This window comes from Ornithorhynchus anatinus, chromosome 18 (assembly GCF_004115215.2).
Source record: "Ornithorhynchus anatinus isolate Pmale09 chromosome 18, mOrnAna1.pri.v4, whole genome shotgun sequence".
NCBI classification, from domain to species: domain Eukaryota; kingdom Metazoa; phylum Chordata; class Mammalia; order Monotremata; family Ornithorhynchidae; genus Ornithorhynchus; species Ornithorhynchus anatinus.
In genome coordinates, this window is record NC_041745.1 from 11,780,799 (window position 1) to 11,800,615 (window position 19,817).

Genomic DNA, 19,817 nt, shown 5'->3' on the forward strand with positions numbered 1-19,817 from the left:
ATTAAGAGGATAATTTCAGGACTCGCAAGTATTTGTTTCCTGTGCAATTAGACAACGTCGGATCATCCCGTCATTCGTTCACAATTTCATTCTAGACCCCTGAAGGAAATGCTACCGCTTAGAATAAAATGCCAAGAAGGGAGGGACCCATACCGGGTCTTTTTCCCCCTCAAGACTGTTAGCTTATTGTGGGCAGGGAGCGTGTCTACCAATTCTTTTAGACTGTGCTCTTCCAAGCACTTAATACAGTGCTCTTTAACAGTAAATAAGATCGATTTTCTTTAATGACACCTGTTAGCTCTTACTATGTGCCAGCCACTCCACCAAGCCCCGGGATACATATGAAGGGAAGCAGCATGGCCTAGTGGATAGAACACGGGCCTGGGAATCAGAAGGACTCGGGTTCTAGTCCCAGCTCTGCCAGTAGTCTGCTGTGTGACCTTGGACAAGTCACTTAACTTCTCTGTGCCTCAGTTCCCTCATCTGTAAAATGGGGATTGAGCCCGTGAGCCCCACATGGGACAGGGACTGTGTCCAACCCGATTACCTTGCACCTACTCCAGCGAGTAAAACAGCGTTTGGCACATAGTACTCAACAGATACCATAAAAAGAGACATACAAGAATTCCAAAGGGATCGTAATAGTAATTGTTTAAATTTCAAAATGGTAATAGTGAATTTTAAATGATTAACATCCATTCATTTGCCTCTCCCGTTAGAGTGTAAGCCCCTTGTGGGCGGGAAACATATTCCTTCTTTATTCTGCATTTACCAAGCACAAAATATAGTACACTGCACCAAGTGAGCGCTCAATAAATGCCACTATTACTCCAACTGCTTCTATTACATCAGTGTGGGTCTAATGAGCTGGTGATGGTAGGGAGAAGTACAATATGATTCTAGATTTAGCTGATGTGAAGCGGAAAGTTCGGTTGACTGTGGCTGTGAAAGACCCAGGCTCCTCCAAACTGTTCTCCTTGGCCGCCAAACCGGCACTCGGTGGTATTTATTGAGCGTTCGCTGTGTGTGTACTAAACACTTGGGAGGGTACAAGAGAGCTGGTAGACGTGCCCACAGGAAGCTTAAAGTCGGGGAGTGTGTTGGGAGGGGGAGGGGGAAATGCCCAAAACTGAGCATAGACAGTAGTTGGGGAAACTGTGTTTGGAAAGGGAAATCAACCAGGGGTATTTATTGACTGGTTTACTATGTGCAGAACACTGTCCTAAGCTCCCGGAGAGTACAGTGTTCTCTACTTGACAAAGAGCTGACCGTCGAGAAATCTCTCTTCGGCAATTGTTACAATTCTACAAACATCCAATCGTACACCCACAACACAAAAATCACCACACTTGATTCTTTGTGATGCAAAACCGCAGAGAAAGAGTAGCCGCCTCTGTGTTCTGGAATGGGGCCCGTCTCCATCCACCCCTTACTCTCCATCGACCCTTTCTGCACCCAGACTGCGGAGAAAACAGGCTCCCACGGGCCATTCCCATGAGAATGGCTGGGGAGGAGCAGCGTGGCCTAGCGGAAAGAGAACGGGCCTGGGAGTCAGAGGAACCTGGGCTCTAATCCAGGTCCCTTTATGTGCCTGCTGGGTGACCTTGGACAAGTCATTTCTCTGTGCCTCAGTTACCACATCTATAAAATGGAGATTCCATACCTGTTCTTAGATTGTGAGCCTTGTGTGGGACAAGGACCGTGTCTAACCTGGCTATGTTGTATCTTCCCCAGCACTTAAAATAATGCTTGACACACAGTAAGTGCTTAACGGATACCACAATTGTTAGCGAATACCACAATTAGTAACCAAAGATCACAATTAAGGCACACGCAACAGCTCAATTCTTGGGAGGTCCAGTGTCTGGCTACCGACCAGAGGCTATAAGACTTTCACGTTCAGCTGGTACCTCAACTGCAAAATGGACCATCACGTTTTTATGAGGCCCAACCTATTTATCTGTGGCATTAGGGAGCTCGGAGAGGGTAGATCTAGAAAAATACAATTAATCCCGGAACCTCATATTAGCCAATAATTTAAACCTCCTTACTCATCAAACCTGGGGTAAAAATGATCAAAACGGGCTGGTTTGAGTTTATTTGCTTTTGCAGCCTCACAAGGTAACCTGAGAAATAATTAGTGGTAGAAGTAGGAATGGTATTCATGAGGCATCTACTGTGTGCACAACACTGTAATGAGCGCTGGGAAAGAAGTAAATGGATGAGATATGAGACACATGAGAGGCTCACAATCTGACAGGGTAAAGAGAGGAGGACATACTGTTCTTATCATCATCGTCGTCATTAATAGTATTTATTGAGCGCTTACCTTGTGCAGAGCACTGTATTTGGGAGAGTCTAATGCAACAGAGTTGGTAGACATGATCCCTGCCCCCAACAAGCTTACAGTCTAGAAGGGGCGACAGACATTCATAAAAATAAATCCACTCTTCAGCTAAAAGATGGTGGATGAGCTAAAGCTGAGGAGACTGAGAGGCAGAGTGGAAATTTGCTGCTACTTAAATTTCCTTAAAGTAAGGGATGGAAATGGAAGTTCTCTGCTATCCTCTTTTTTTCTTTTTCCCCCTTGAGCATAGCTAGCTTCTACATCAAAAAACTCCCTCAAAACAACAACAACAAAAAATGGTTCCAATATGTATCTGGTATTTCTTCATTTAATATTTCTCATGATGAAAAGCTTTCATAACAGCTCAACACAACTTAACGATTGCAAAATAAATATGGCAGGGTTCAGATGAAGATTCAAAACCAGAAAAAAGGCAAGAGTGCCTTGCTCAGCAATGATTTTCTCTGCTTTGTTTTTTTTGTCTAGCCTCTTCATTTTAATGAATACCTCCCCGTGGTTTCAGAGGTAGTTTAAAGGGACTGCAATTACACTGAATTATTTATTTTTGAGCCAGTCATTTATAAATTTATTTTCCTCTCCAGCTCGGTCACACCAGCGTGCAGTTTTTGGAGCAGAGAATCCTCTTCAATAATACACCTCAAGGTTTGACGACCTGTAAGAAGGCCTTTCTTTTGAATACAGGCCATCATCATGCTTACTTCAAGGTAATCTGGACTGGTGGTTGGTTGTTCACGGCTCAGAAGGTTTGGATGAAATTCTTTTGTTCAGGTTCAACCTATTTTTCATATGTATTTACTTCACAAATATCTGCTGTCCACAAATACTAGAGAAGCAGCGTGGCCTAGTGGAGAGAGCACGGGCCTGGGAGTCAGAAGGAGCTGGGTTCGAATGCCGGCTCCGCCACTTGTTTGCCGTGTGACCTCAGGCAATTCACGTAACTTCTCTGGGCCTCCTTTGGAAAATAGGGACTAAGACTGTGAACCCCATGTGGGACAGGGACTCAATCCAACCTGATTTACCTGCATCTAACCCAGCATTTAGTACAATCAATTCATCAATCGTATTTATTGGGTGCTTACTATGTGCAGAGTTGGGAGAGAGCAATACAAGAGAATCAGCAGATATGTTCTCTGTGCTCTGTTCACAGTAGGTGTTTAGTAAATATTGCTGTTTGATTTAGAAGCAGCGGAGTCTAGCGAAAAGAGCATGCGCCCGGCGGTCAGAGGACCCGGGTTCTAATCCTGATTCCACTGTCTACCTGCTGTGTGACCCTGGGGACAGAGAAGCGAAGAAAACGGGGATTCAGTACTTGTTCTCTCTCCTACTTTACCTTGAGTCCCATGTGGGACCTGATTATCTTGTATTTACCCCAGCGCTTAGTACAGTGCTTGACACATAGTAAGTGTTTAACAAATATCACAATTGTTATGAATAATAAAAATGATCATAAGCCTCAGAATAAAGGTAAAGGAAAAACCCAAGACTGCAACCCAAAATTTCGATGTTTTGCCTTCTAGTACATCCCTTATAGTTGTGCGTTTACCCCTTTTAATTGTAGTTCAAACTTGGAAGCCCTCATTTATACATTAAGTGATTTCCATTGTATTTTATTTTGATCCTGTTTCCTTTTTATGATATTTAAGTGTTTAATGTATGCGATTCTACTAAGCACTGGGGTAAATCAATCAATGGTATTTGAGTGCTTATTATGTCCCCATTTTACAGATGAGGGAATTGAGGCACAGAGAAGTTGTGACTTGCCCAAGGTCACACACACACTCTAAGTGGCATTCCAAGTCCTTCTTTAAGTGGTATACAGTGACTCTAATGTGACAAATTTTTGCTTTCAGGTTTGTGAGGTGAATCCTTTGCCAATCCTTACGATTACTCCATCAAATGGTGTAATCCCAGTGGGAGGTCGAATCGCCCTGAAAGTATATTGCACATCAAAACTCGCAATCAAATTTGATACGAGAGTCAAGGTGGGTGAACGCGTGAACGATTGTAGTACTTAAAATACCCCTTTGATATATTTTGACAATAATCAGCAGGATATTTTTACTTGCATTTCTGTTAGTAAGTAAAACGTCTACTGGGGAAATTTCAGTTGGGTTCATTTTACCCTTAACTTTTCTGAAAGAGCCGCCATAAAATAAAAATTATAAAGCTGATATAATAATAGAGGCTCTTTGTTTTGGGATCTTCAAAGGACTGCTGGCTGTACTGAATTTGGGAAGATAAATCTAAAGTACCACTTGAAGACATGAGTTTTAGTCTTCATCTTGGTCATTTATTTTCCATTATTGCAGAATTCCATGTGTTTACTAAGAATTTTATTTGGGGATTTTGTTGTCTTATCCACACTTCACTCTAGATGTGGTATTTTACACACGGTAACCATATGTTTCAGTTTAATCGGGGCAGCCTTTGATTTTTGGAGACTGGCACGTGAAAATTTAAGGAAGATGTACAATTGCCCAGAATTTGGATGACGAGAGATGCGCAAGTTGCCAGCTTCTCCTGTGTTCTTTTTATAAAGCTTGGACTTCGTTGTTTAGGCAAACGGTACATAATATGGTCTGAGGTCCCACGGAATTTTGAATTCCGGCCCTATATTCTCCTTCTGGCTATCCCTCCTGAACCCCACAAAGGAAGCTTGTTAGCATCTCCTTGGCCACCCCCCCCCCCCCCAGCAAAAATAATATCATTAATCTACTTACGCATCTGATCAGTACTTTTCGGTTTGCTTTGGAGGACGCAAATCACTACCTCCCAAAATTCATATTTTTATTTACAGCTGATAGATTTTATTTGGAAAGAGAAGAGTGCAGGAGCGTTTCATTAAGGCTTTTGTTTAGCTTAACTTGCAAGAAACAACAAATATGAATAGAAGGGATTTTAGAAGTTTTTTGAAGTGAAAGTAAAATGGAGGCATGGTCTCTTGGATTAAGATTATCATGGTCATTAATCCCAAATTATTCCTAATTCCCGAAATGACCGAGTTTGTTCAGCTCAGCCTTTTTGGGTCCTTTATTTCCCTCACTAGAGTACCACTTTCTGTAATGAATGTTTGGCTTGACATTTATCTACCCACCTCCACCTATCACGTAAATGGTAAAATATGCGAGCCATTTCTCAACATTATTAGGAAACTCAATTTAGATTAAAATGATGAGATTCCTTGAAAGACTCTTCAAAAATGCAAAGGGCATTATTTTCTTAATATTGATGATGATCTGATTTTTTCAGAAGTTCCATTTTTCTTTTACACTGTAGGTAGCAGTGCGCCATGGCAAAATTCTAGAATTTCGGATTGGTGGAGCGATTGAGATTCCTAATATCTATATCAATCTAGTGAGTAGATCCTCTGATCAAAGAGGTTGAACTTTGAAGTCATTTCCTAAATTGACACTTTTTACCTCTCTTTCTTTTCATCTGCTTTACTTATGGGCTGTTTGTGTGTATTCACTAAGAAGTCAGCAAAGCAGGGTAGATTTTAAGAAACAAATGATCCACTTATAAGACTGTCATTTGCCCTCTCCATTACTTTGCACTCTTTGCTCTGCTTTTTGTTGCGGTATTTCTTGTGTCCCCTAGAACGTGCCTCTTTCCAGGTATATTTTCCAACTCTCTTCCTCTAAATAAACCACATCAATTTAATTTTCATTCCACGAGTCACATTTATTCTTCGGGGCTTAAATCTTTTCAATTAGTGACCTCAATTAAGTCACTTAACCTCTCTGGACTCGATACTATGCTGTTACCGTACTGTTCCGGAGTTATGTTTCTATTTCCTTGTCTCTCAATTAGGCGTATTTGTTGAGCGCTTACTATGTGCGGAGCACTGTACTAAGCACTTCGGAGAGTACAGTAGAGCACAGTTGGTAGGCAAGGTCCCTACCCATAACGAGCTTACAGTCTAGAGGTGTCTACGGTCTCTTGTTGCTTTTGTGTGTGCTGCCTTGATAGCAGAATTCTGGGAGAGCATTTAGCTCTATACTGTCAAGATTTTTTGCTAATATTTTGGAGGGTTTTGTGTGTGTGTGTGTGTGTGTATTCCCAGGGGCAGGTCAGCACCTCAGTTCCCTTTAGACTTAGTGTCAGCCAGTTATGCCTGAGCACCTCAGTGAAGCAATGATTGTAAACTGAAAATTACCCTCTGGAATTGAGCTGTAGCCCAGTGCCACTGATCTATATCCTTGCTGGGCTGCGGGAAATGGCAAATAGCGGCTGTTTGTGCGTGCTAATTAGTTAATCTTCACTCCCCTGGGGTACTGCTATAGAGAATTGTCCTCCCTGCCGGCAACAGAAGAATTACCCTATACTGTAGTGTCTCCAGCCCCCTTTTTAATGGTATTTGTTAAACGCTTACTATGCCATTATTGTCAAGGGAAACTTCATTCCCTTTCTAACATCAGTGAAGATCCAGACTTTCAGTAGCAAGCCTAAGGAAGCATTATTTGATGTATAATCTTCCCAGTTGTTTAAAAATAGTCTTTAAGCACTTCCCAGTGTCCCAGGCACTGTATGAAGCGCTGGAGTAGATACAAGCTGATCAGTTTGGCCACAGTCCATGTCTCACATGGGGCTCACAGTCTTAATCCCCGTTTTACAGATGAGGTAACTGAGGCACAGAGAAATGAAGTGACTCAGCAGACAAGTAACAGAGCCAGGATTAGAACTCAGGTCCCTCTGACTCCTAGGCCCACGCTGTATCCACTAGGCCACGATGCTATGTAAGATTTTACTGACTTGTTAATCCTTAATTTTATTGTTGTTTGTCCTTTGCTGAGTTTCTTTTTTTAAATTTCAGGAATTATTTAACTTCCAGGGGGTTTATGTTGGTTCCACCCAAGTGGTACCATTTGTTATTCAGAATGAAGGTTCAACGCGTGCCAGGGTGGAATTTGACCTGTCAAAGTACAAGGATTTTGCGTTGGATTTTAAAGACCAAGCAGGTATTCTTTTCTTCCATTTGAGATCTATGATTAGCTTTGTGTGTGAGCTGCCAAATAGCTGCATTAAAGTAAAACAATTTGCAAGTTCTCTGTTTTAAGGATTTAGCTGAAACGTTCATGTCTGTCTTAAATATTTAACGTTGCCAACGCTTTTAAGTGCTTAAAAGTTGCCTATTCTCTCACAAAACTCTATTTTTGCTATGTATTTCTAACCATGACTTGGACTAATTGGCTTTATTGATATTTCTGCACTGTTGTTTTTTGTGTCAGCACAGATTTGATAGTTTGACAAAATTTTATTTTTGTTATGCCTTAATCGTGGCATAGACTCCATGGCTTTATTGAAAATTGTACACAAATACTTTTCATGTCAGCACAGATTTGATAGTTAATTTAGGGAAATAATGCTTGTTAGAGAATGATGTGTTTTGAGATTAGTTCCAAGTGCTCAGAGAGAAGCAATGTGGCCTAGTGGCAATAAGAAGACTCCTTTTCTTAAAAATAAAACCCATATTAAGCCATCTTACAGTGGATTCTTTAAAAAAAAAAAAAGAGCCACTACACCTCTAAACCAAAAGCATTTAAATATACTTCTTTTACTTTTACTTACTTTTACTTTACCTCTAAACCTTTTGTGCTATCAAATAATGGAAATTTTATTTCAGTGATCACTTTTAGAACTGTAGGTAAGTATGATAATCCAGGTTTTAGGCCACAATATTCAATTAAATTATTAGGAAAAGGCAATTTAAACAATAGCAGCATACATTTATTTTTATTTTGATTTGCTTTTCTTGGATGCATTATAATTTGTACACTCTTTCCTTTTAGTGGTTGATTATGACCCTTCATTTCCTTTCCTGTATTCTGTGGAATTACTGGAAAAGATGTCTTTGGAATGTGGACTGTCATTTTCTCCCAAAGAGGTAAATTTATAGTACTATGTTCAGTAACGAAAAGAAAAAGACCCTTAAAAATTCAAAACCATAGTGAATACCATTAAAATTTCCCAGTCCGTTATTGGTTTTAATAATTTATTGTTTTCTGGGTGACAAAATATTTTTAGGAATTAGTGTTTATTATGGCTTTGGATATTATATGCATAATGTGTACAATCAAATATATGTTTGATATGCTATGAATATGATGTAAAGCAAATATTCCTTTCATTGAGAAGCTTATAAACAATCACAACTATTTTCATATCTTTATATCAATCATCCAGCCAGTTATATCAATTAGTTTCAAGTAACAGAAAGTAACTTAACAGTAAAGTCAATTATAAATGGAAAAGGATTTCATTTAACACTTATTTGAATGTTTGTTATTGAAAATGATAATGCATTTGGGATATTGTTTTCTTTGTGCTAATTATTGAGATAGAGAAAGAGCATTTGAGAAAATGTTTTCAAGACTCTTTGTAACAACTTGTACAAATACAAAGCTTTTGCCTAATTAGCCATTCACATATTGTGGAAAAATAGTGTGGGAATCGTTGAAATTATGACATATATTTGAATTCTCTATGCAGGGCTCTGTATCAGTCCCGGAAGAAATATGCAGGTGAAAATAGTAATGGTCCCAATCAATCAGTGGTATTTTTTGAGGGCTTATTGTATGCTGAGCTCTCTTCTAAGCATTTGGGGAAGTATAAAGCCATAGAATTGGTAGACACAATCTCTTCCCCCAGGGAACTCCATTCTCTGGAGGAGGCAGACATTGAAAACAGTCGGCGAATCAGACATTGAACGCCTGTGACAGAGTTCTTTTTTCTTTGGCCCTTCTACAATCTCTCACCTGATCTCTTTAGGTTTTTTCTATTCCCAGACTTCATATTATTATTATTATCAACAGTAATAATCCTGTTATTTGTTTAAGTCTTTCCATACTGTATTGAGTGCAGGGGTTGAAAGAAAGCAATCAAGTTGGATGCAGTCCCTGGCCCAAAAGGGGCTCAGAGTCCAAGTAGGTGGGAGAACAGGTGTTGAATCCCCATTTTACAGATGAGGAAATTGAGGCACAGAGAAGTGATGGGACTTGCCCGAGGTCACACAGTAAACGCATTGTAAATACTATGGTGACCTCAAAGCGGGCAAATGGTTGAAACAGGATTAGAACCCAGATCCTCGGTCTCCCAGGCTCTTTCTGCTAGGACGCAGCTGCTTCTCCATGATGTTGCTTCTGCCTTAGCCAGTTCTGGCATCAGTGGGATAGAGACTCTCAGTAATTGCCCTGTAACTACTCAAACGCTGTTTGGATGACTCCTCTCCTCTGGTTAATGTCCTTTATTTCCAAAATGCAGTGTAAAGGAGATATCTAATTATCAGGCCAAGCCTCTGGCGGTCTTCATCTGCGAATACGGCACTGTGATACTGGCGTATCTTTTCTTATGAATCTTCGGGCGAACTCTCCATTATTATTTCTCTGAGACTGTTCTTACCATTTTTACTTAAAAGAGACCTCATGGCCACTTCATTATCTTGTCGAAATTTTAATCACCGCCTCATCTTGTGCAAAATAACAAATACATTTTTCATTTCCCCCGTTGGGGGGGGGGACTAGAATCTAATTACTTCAATAACTCTGATATATTATTGTAGATCGTCACGCATCATCATCATCAAGTATTTATTGAGCATGGCTAAATCGTTTTAACATCAGTGGGACCAGAAAGTCCAGGGACCTCGTCTCTCTCATTAACCTCAATTCAAATATTCAAACCTTTGTTTGATAACTCTATCAGCAGGGATTGTTCCCAGAGGAAATGGAGATTTTTTATTTATTTATTTTTTTTAGAAGAGGAGGGTCATTTAGAAGAGGGTGCGCCTCCCAGAAAGATTTCTTGCCTTTAATTCAGGCATGTACAAGTGTATCACAAAATTGAATTTTTATTTTTCTCTCAAAATCTCTCCAGACGGAAAGGTCATGCACTGAAGATTAACAAGCTATTATAATGGGGTGGCCGATAGAAGAAATTCACGTTGATGAATACACGATCAAATCTCAGTTTTAAATCGCCTGAATTCTTAAAAATCCATTCCCCCCTCCCGGCTCCCAATAGTTGGGGGAAATGAACTGAACTTAAATATGAGTGAGATTAAAAAGAGAGAACACTCTTGCCACTTGGAGCCCATTTCTTAATGCACAGTATTAGTCCAGATTTTCCCCAACCCCCTACTTCTCCCTTTCCTGGATGCTTCACTTGAACAGACTCACCGACCAGCTTGTATCACCCCAAAACTCTGGGCTGCTCTGAGAGGTTTAATGTTGTGGTCTGAAGCAGCGTGGCCTAGTGGATAGACCCGGGCCTGGGAATCAGAAGGACCTGGGTTCTATTTGGGCTCTGTTGCTTTTCCGCTGTGTGACCTTGGGTAAGTCGCTTAAATTCTCTCTGCCCCATTTACCTCATCTGTGAAATGGCGATTAAGACGGTGAGCACCTTGTGGGACGTGAACTGTGTCCAATCCTATTAGATTGTATCTACCTCGGCGCTTAATACAGTGTGGCTTAGTGGAACGAGTCTGGGCTTTGGAGTCGAGGCACGTGGGTTCTAATCCTGGTTCTGCCTCTTATCTTCTGTGTGACCTGGGGTGAGTCGCTTCTCTGTGCCTCAGTTCCCTCATCTGTAAAATGGGGATGAAGACTGGGAGCCCCGCGTGGGACGACCTGATTACCGTGTATTCGTTCATTCAGTCATATTTATTGAGCGCTTACTGTGTGCAGAGCACTAAACTGAGCGCTTGGAAAGTACAATTCGGCAACAGGTAGAGACAATCCCTAACCAACAACGTCTAGAAGGGGGGAGACAGAAAACAAAAACAGAACAAGTAGACAGGCATCAGTAGCATCGGGATAGATAAATAGAGAACAGTCTAACGGTAAGCAGACATGTTCCCCGTCCACAGTGACCTTACAGTCTAGAGGGGCAGATTTTGTCTCGCGCACTTATTTTTGTGTGCATTCTTATTTCTTTAGGGGTCTGTTGGCAGTTTCTCTCTCACTCGTAGATTGTGAGCCCCTAGGGAAGCAGGAACGGCATCTAATTTTTACGACAGCCCCTCTACTACTGTTCCCAGTGTGGCAACATTTGGGTCCGTTTCTGCTGCTATCCCTGGCCGCAGATTTTGCATATGTAATTGCTGGAATGCTGTCGAATAGAGATAGAAAGGTTTCCAAAAATCCTCATACGTAATAAGTCTTGGATAAAGATAGAAATGTGGAAGTGGTAGATTATTCAGTGTCATAAGACAATCTTTTTCAGAAACTAATATTTAGTGATGGTATACAGCCGAGCTATTTGTTCAGCATTCCATGTTGTCTTTTGGTCCCTTAGGTGGCGGCGTACGATTTTGCTCTTCCAGTGAAAGTTAATTTGATCGAGACTTCAATTTGTCAATCTCACCGCTGTCCAAGTCCATATCCTGTGAAGTCTGAGAAACAAACTGTCGTTCCTCGGTCCCAAAAGATGGCCGTTACGCCGTTTTGTACTGTTCAAGCCACTGGTATGTTTAAAAAAAAGAAAAAGGAAAGAGTAATAACGGCGTCATTACTCGGTGATGAAATGTTATTTCGGCTGTTTTAAGATACTGTAAATTCTCTGGACGTTCTCCAGAAATCCCTAATGATCACATTTATTCCCAGGCTTTGTTCATTTTGGTTAATGGGCACATGATCATGGATTTTAATGTGTTTCTTTAAAATATTCTAATGGATGAATCATTTTACTATTAAGAATTCCCTCTACTGTATTAAACAAGTTGATCCAGAAATGCACCTGCTTGTAGAGAAGCAGTGTGGCTCTGTGGAAAGAGCACGGGCTTGGCAGTCAGAGGTCATGGGTTCGAATCCCAGTTCTACCACTTGTCAGCTGTGTGACTGTGGGCAAGTCACTTAACTTCTCTGTGCCTCAGTTACCTCATCTGTAAAATGGGGATTAAGATTGTGAGCCTCACGTGGGGCAACCCGATTACCCTGTATCTCCCCCAGCGCTTAGAACAGTGCTCTGCACATAGTAAGCGCTTAACAAATACCAACATTAACATTAACCATAATCCCGTATAGGACCCTTAAATAAGGCATTAGTCCTTAATTTATATTTTTCTTTTAGTAAGGAGGATGTTAGAGCTCAACTCTTTTTTTCCTAGAAGCAGTATGGCCTAGTGGATAAAGCACAGGCCTGGGAATCAGAAGGACCCGAATTCTAATCTGGCTCTGCCTCGTGTCTGCTTTGTGACCTTGGTCTAGTCACTTCATTCTCAGAGCCTCAGTTTCCTCTTCAGTAAACTGGGGATTAAGATTGTGAGCCCTATGTAGGATAGGGACTGCCCCCCACCTGATTATCGTGTGTCTACCCCAGTGCTTAGAACAATGCCTGGCACAAAGTAAGTGCTTAACAAATACCACAATTATTATTTCTATCTTCTGGACTGTTATTCCAAACCTGTTCTTTATTGATAAAGTGAACTTTTGAGAAAAAAATCAGTATTCCACTTGAGAAGTGGCATAAACCCATCCTAGCAGATTGATCTTGGGGGAGATAGTCCAAAGATTGGGTGGATTTGATTATTTGGACTTTTGTTCAAGCCCAAACATGAGCCTACAATAAGATTATCCGCTGCAGTTTAGGAAGTAAGCATTTATGGTTAGGGTGTCAGAGCAGAAAAGGACGTTACCTGGTTGTGATAATACAGCAGGCTATTCTTATCTTGAAAGCCATCTTAAAATCACATTTCCTTCCATCAGTCGTATTTACTGAGCGCTTACTGTTTGCGGACCACTGTATTAAGTGCTTGGGAGAGTACAATATTACAATAAACAGATACTATTCCCAGCCCTCAGTGAATTTACAGTCTAGAGAGGGAGACACGGATGTAAATAAGTTACAGATATGTGCACAGTGTCCCAAGGGACCTTGGGGCTGGTGGTGAAAAAAGGGCACAGATCGGGTGATGCAGAAGGGACTGGGAGAAGAGGAAATGAGGGTTTAGTCAGGCAAGGCCTCTTAGAGGAGATGGACCTTCAATTAGGCTTCCAGGAGACTATCACCAATTAATTTCTCCCCAGTTTCTCTCCCCCAAACTCCCAGTAACATTTGTGGGCATATCTTGCGTAGACCCTGTTTCTTCAAAACTACTCATGCACAAAGAATATTGTCCCATCTTTAAATTATTTCAGCATCCACCTCCTCGGCTAGCTTGTAAATCCCTCGAGGTCAGGGATCGTATCTTCTAGATTGTACTCTTCCAAGCTTAGCGCAGTGGTCAGCACGCAGAAGGGAAATCAATAAGTAGCACTGGATAATTGAAATGGCAAATCCGTGCAATAAATCTCCTTTAAAGGTTTACGGTGGTCCTGGTACAGTGATCTTAACCAGGGAACGTAACTTCTAATGATGGAAATGATTCAAAGCATGTTAACAGATCCTACAATTTATATATGGAGACATTTTATAGTATAATTTTAGTCTTTCATCATTTGGGTACTTTCTCTTCCATGCCGTGATCCAGTTTAATTTATTTTGACTTGATGAAGGTTTATGCTGTGGACATCTCATAGTGCTTTGCATTCAAATCAACCTAAAGGTGAAACATTATAGACTGTCCCTTGTGAGCCGGAATCACGTCTACCCATTCTCTTGTACCCTCCCAAGTGCTTAGTACAGTGTACACACTTAGTACACAGTTGGCATTCAATAAATACCACTAGTTGGTTGATGAAACTGGGTATTCTGGGTATGCTTAAATGAGGAAATAATCATTTAAAAAAGCCATTTACTTTACGGAGCTATAAATATGGGAAGGGCTAGAAACAGTTATGACCTGACTGGTTTATTGTGGTCGAATATCGAATCGACGGTGTCTGACGTCCCTTGTGCAGAATTAAAAGAAATCTGAAACTATGATGAAATGTGTTGGGAAATGGTCCCTTGGACACTTTCTCTGTAATGTGTTCATTGTGTCTGTTAGTATTGCAGCCACCACTGAGATTATCCAGTTCAGAATTTTCATTCGAACTTCCTTTGAAAAGTATACAGTTGGGAAGCATGGCTGAGACCCAGAAGTTTCAGGTACGTAAAGAGAAATGCTACAAAGGTGGCCTTTTCCCTCGGTAGTATTAGGCGCGATTTTCAAAACTCCAGATTACGGATTAAAAGCAAATGTGAAGATATTTCACCAACAATTACAGAGGGATGGAAGAGGAGCGTGTCTCGTAGGGACTCCGGTTCTACTAACGTGGCTCCAGGCTTGGAGTCGAAGGAGAGTGCTCAACAAAGGCCAGAGAAGCCGGCGATCGAGGACTCAAGGGACAACAAATAGTCTTAGGGTTGCATGGTGTAGTCGGGCTGTGGGTGGGGAGGAATTGTCTCTCTCTATTGCTGAATTGTACTTTCCAAGTGCTTAGTACGGTGCACTGAGCACAGTAAGCGCTCAATAAATATTCAGTAGTATTTATTGAGCCCTTACTATGTGCAGAGCACTGGACTAAGCGCTTGGAACGTACAAATCGGCAACAGATAGAGACAGTCCCTAACCATTGACGGGCTTACAGTCTAAATGGGGGAGACAGACGGACAAAAACAATACTAATAGTATTTACACGTGTGGAGCTAATGATAATAGTGTTAGTTAATAACAACTGCAGTTGGAAGTGGGGCGTTCTGAGAGGCGTGTGTTCATGGCGTCTCTATGGGTTGGACATGACGCAGCCGCAAAAGACAACAGTAACAGCAACATAGCAGAATACTGTACTAAGCGCTTGGGAGAGTACAGTACAACAGAGTTGGCAGACGTATTCCCTGCCCACAATGAGTTTACAGTCTAGAGGGGGAAACAGACATTTACATAAATAATTTATAATATGTGATATAAAGATATGTGCATAAGTGCTGTAGGGTTGAGCATGGGGCGAATATCAAATGCCCAAAAGTTATAGATGCACTGTGAACCCCGTTTGAGACTGGGGCTGAGCCTGTTCTGCTTAATTTTTCATTCATTCAATAATATTTATTGAGCGCTTACTATGTGCAGAGCACTGTACTAAGCGCTTGGAATGAGCAAGTCGGCAACAGATATGATTGAATGGGACCCACATTAATCTCTTCGTCGTCATCAATGATACCTATTGAGAGCTTTCTGTGTGCAGAGCTCTGTACTGAGTGCTTGGGAGAGGACAGTCCAGCTGAGTTGGTAGACACGTTCCCTGCCCGCAGTGAGCTTATAGTCTGTTGTGGTATTTAAGCGCTTACTATGTGCCAGGCACTGTACAAAGCCCTGGGGTGGATACAGACAAATCAGGTTGGACACAGTCCCTGTCCCACGTGGGGCTCACGCTCTCAATCGCCATTTTCCAGATGAGGTAACTGAGGCCCAGAGAAGTGAAGCGAGGTCACACAGCGGATGAGTGGCGGAGCTGGGAATAGGACCCAGATCCTTCTGACTCCCAGGCCTGGGCTCTATCCACTAGGCCACACTGCTTCCAGACTCTAGGGTCATGCTCCTAGGCCACCTCGGCAGGGCTGGAGCCCTGGATCATCCTCACACCGAGAGCTAAAATCTTAGCGTCAGAGCTTACCCTGTGGAGACAAGAGATGGGTAAATTGCCTCCACCGTCTCCTCCATGGGCCTTGCCTTATTTTCCTATGGTTCCCCCCTAAGGATGCCTCCACACCCTCATCCGATACTGTACTTTCCCAGGTTTATACTCTCTCAAGTGATCGGCACAGTGCCGTCCACCTTCTGCCACTTGTCTGCTGGGTGACCTCGGGCGAGTCACTTCACTTCCCTGGGCCTCAGTTACCTCAACTGAAAAACAGGGATTTAAGACCGAGAGCCACACGTGGGACAGGGACCGTGTCCAACCTGATTAGTTTATATCTACCCAAGCACTCAGAGCGATGCTCGACACAGAGTAAACGCTTAAATGCCTATTACTATTATTATTATTTCATTTTGAGAAGTAAGAAAAATCATCTTAACCAGAGCCTGCGAAAGTCCAGAAACATATTTTATTGAGTGGGGACTTCACTGTACAGAATATTATATCTAACACTTGAAAAAAGTTGTTTGACTTTGCTTTCTGAATAGGGAAGTGATTTGAAAGTGGCGACTTTGTGTTCTCAAGATCTGGTTTCCTCATAAATGGATAATTCATTGCCCTCCCCCCCCGCCCCAGTTGAGATATAGTCTGTGGCTAGTGGCATTTCATTTCCTTTTTTTTTTCTTTTTCTTTCTATGAAGTGCCTGTGAACTCATTTGGGAGAAAAAAACCCCTAGCATATGTAGTGAAGGCCCTGACCTATTGCATACTGCTTTCTTTGCTACGTTTTATAACCGCCGTGTTTCTCAAACCGTTACCAGACACTTACCCTGAAGAACACCTCAAAGCAAAAAGTGACCTGGAATTTGGACATCGATCACATGGGCAAAAGAATGAAAGATAGCACTTTCAGATTTAATGTAAATTCTGGCTCTCTGGAACCCGGCGAAGAGAACAGTATCATCATCAGCTTCTGTCCCAGTGAGTATTCATTTCCGATTTTCTGGTGAATTCTTTAATGAAGGTTAATTTAATCGGTCTGCACCGTTTTAAGCCACAAAATCATTATTCTCCCAAACTTCAGACGTTCCCTAGTGGCAATGACTCTCTTGAACTAATGTGATACGTGATATGTTCACAGAGTGCACTACATAGATAAATAGCACAGAGCAATCTACGCTTACTGGCAATTTTTATGAGATGTTCTTCCCCTTGACTATTTATTGCCATCGTTCTTGTCTGCCCGTCTCCCCCGATTAGACCGTAAGCCCGTCAAGGGGCCCGGACTGGCTCTATCTGTTGCCGATTTGTACGTTCCAAGCGCTTAGTACAGTGCTGTGCACATAGTGAGCTCTCAATAAATACTATTGAATGAATGAATAATTATTGTAGAAGAATGTACTATTATTTGTGACTAGCACAGAAAAGCTGTGCCTCAGTTACCTCATCTGTAAAATGGGGATTAAGACTGTGAGCCTGAGCCCCATGTGGGACAGGAAGTGTCAGCCTGCTTAGCTTGTATTACGTTTATCCCAGCATTTAGGACAGTGCTTGCATATAGTAAGTGCTTATCAAATACCAGGGGAAGCTGGGGGAAAGCAGTTGAGGCTTAGTATGGCTAAAGTTTATTCTTGGTCCACTCAACTACTGTAAAATAGAGACGTGGGGAAAATACTTAAATCTGTTGGACATTTATTTGGGCTTGGGCCTGTTACTTGTATTTGAAAGTGTTTATTTGCACTAGCAGGTCGTTTCCTTGAGCTGTAGCCTAGACAGTATTTACCTTGTCGGGTAATTGCTTACGTGAAATCATTTGCTGCAGAGGATAAAATTTACAACTTAGAGATGATCATTTCTTAATTCAGTGTCAGGAGAAATGGATGACTGAAGCTGTTCCAAGTCATTCTCTCTTATTGCTACGCAGTTTGCAAACTGTGAGCGTCATTTTCCGATACCGCTAAACCAGAATTCTTTTCCTAGTGAGCCCTGTGAAGTTATTCGCTGGGGTAGGTAAAAGCTAATCAGGTTGGACACCGTCCCTGTCCCTGATGGGGCTCCCAGTCTTAATCCCCGTTTTCCAGATGAGGTAACTGAGGCCCAGTGAAGTGGTTTACCCAAGGTCCCCCAGCAGACAGGTGATGGAGCCGGCATTAGAACCCAGGTCCTTCTGAGGTCCAGAAGAATCTTAATTAGGGGACTGGGGGATTCATCTTAACTAGGAGAAAACGAGGTGCCCAAGTGCAGATGTACTTGGAGAGAAAGGAGGAGGTCCGGGGGGGATTCTCAGGCGAGACAAGAAAGAGTTCTTTCTTTTTCTTGACCAACAGAGCTCAAGATGCTTGGTTTAGCCCAGGACCACCTCTTCCTGAGGGGAGAAAGGCCACGCGCCAGCCCCAAGCCTTCCTTGGAAATGGTCCCCTCTCCTCTCAGATTCCTCTGCCCATCTTCAGCAGGAACCTTTAGATGTTTCACTGGGTCCTGATAGCTGGGCCTGAAGACGCACAACCGGCGGCCGAAAGGACAGGCTCAGCAGGACCCGGTGGGCTGGTGGGCCGCTGACCCGCCTGGCCGCCCGTCCCGAACCGTGCCGATATTACTCGTCGTCGTATTTATTGCCCGCCTGGCTGTCTGGCACCCTGATAATGATGGTATTTCTTAAGCGCTTAGTATGTGCCAGGCACTGTACTAGGCGCTGGATTGGATACAAGCGAATCGAGTTGGACACTCGTGGGACGGGGACTCCTGGTTTTAATCCCCATTTAGCAAAGGGAGGAACTGAGGCTCAGAGAAGTGAAATGATTTGCCCAAGGTCTCCCAGCAGACAAATGATGGAGCCAGGATTAGAACCCATGACGTCCTGATTCTCTGGAGCGGGCTCTGTCCACTACACCGTGGTGCTTCCACTGTAGTCTGAGCCCCTAAGCGGGGCCTCGGGATGGGACCGAAGCCTCTGAGGATTGTCACACCTCCTGGGGAGGGGCAGACGTGCCCCCTTCTCGTCGAGGAAGCCCCGGGCTTGGCGGCCGGTGGGGAGGCCGGGCTTGGCGCCTTGACACTGAACCTTCAAGAACCTAGTTCAGTCCTCGCTACCGAGAAGCATTAGCCTCCCTTTCACTGATGAACAAGTCGTCTTGTCCCGTTTTAAAATCAAGATGTCAGTGTCATTTCCAGGGACCCTAAATTTCACTGGTGAAGTCGACACCTGGTAAGGTGTCTAAACGTGGAATCGGTGGAGACAGTAGGTAAAGGAAAATCAGGTTTTTGTTGGGTTTTTTTTTTTAACTCTCACGATGTAACACCTTAATGTCATTTTCCTGTGATATATTTTTTTTAATTAGCAAACCCTGGGACATATACGGCCGAAGTTCCCATGCATCTGAATGATAATCCGGCAAACTATCGAGTGTTACGCTTGACTGGAGCTGTGAAATCACCCAGGTTAACCTTTGACCCTCCGTTTGTTATCCTGACTCCCGTTCCTCTGGGTATGAAAACCGGCAGGGATGTCTACATCACTCCACTGAACTATTACAGGTAATGAAGACTTCGTGAGAATCGGCCACGAAGCCCTTTACTGGCTCTGTCAGAGTCGGGCTGAATTAGCAGGCCGTCGGCGTTAAATCACGCAATGACCCGTGAAAGCGGACGATGGTGCCGGCTGCAGACGGAAACCACCGGGATTATGAATCTTAATCCTCCCTCTAGGAGAGAGTTAGTTTATGGTGCTTGGAGGGTCATTATGGGTTGCCTTGAAATGAAAATTCCAAAAAACGCACAGGAGAAGCACTGTGGCTTAGTGGAAAAAGCCCGGGCTTGGGAGTCAGGGGTCATGGGTTCTAATCCCGGCCCTGCCTCTTGTCTGCTGTGTGACCTTGGGCCAGTCACTTAACTTCTCTGTGCCTCTGCGCCCTCAACTGTAAAATGGGGATTAAGACTGTGAGCCCCACGTGGGACAG

The 19,817-nt window shown here is 42.7% G+C and overlaps 1 protein-coding gene across 5 annotated transcripts in view; it reads left to right on the forward strand.

The window, feature by feature from the left end:
* CFAP47 (cilia and flagella associated protein 47) overlaps window positions 1-19,817 on the forward strand; it is a 262,759-nt gene that overhangs the window by 33,434 nt on the left and 209,508 nt on the right. For all 5 annotated transcript variants that reach the window (XM_029046522.2, XM_016227348.3, XM_029046519.2 and 2 more), the window contains exons 17-25: window positions 2,950-3,072; window positions 4,219-4,350; window positions 5,645-5,722; window positions 7,182-7,326; window positions 8,158-8,252; window positions 11,660-11,828; window positions 14,292-14,392; window positions 16,683-16,842; window positions 19,200-19,395. In XM_029046522.2, coding sequence (XP_028902355.1) covers window positions 2,950-3,072; window positions 4,219-4,350; window positions 5,645-5,722; window positions 7,182-7,326; window positions 8,158-8,252; window positions 11,660-11,828; window positions 14,292-14,392; window positions 16,683-16,842; window positions 19,200-19,395 — 1,199 coding nt within the window. The remainder of the gene's footprint in view (window positions 1-2,949; window positions 3,073-4,218; window positions 4,351-5,644; window positions 5,723-7,181; window positions 7,327-8,157; window positions 8,253-11,659; window positions 11,829-14,291; window positions 14,393-16,682; window positions 16,843-19,199; window positions 19,396-19,817) is intronic.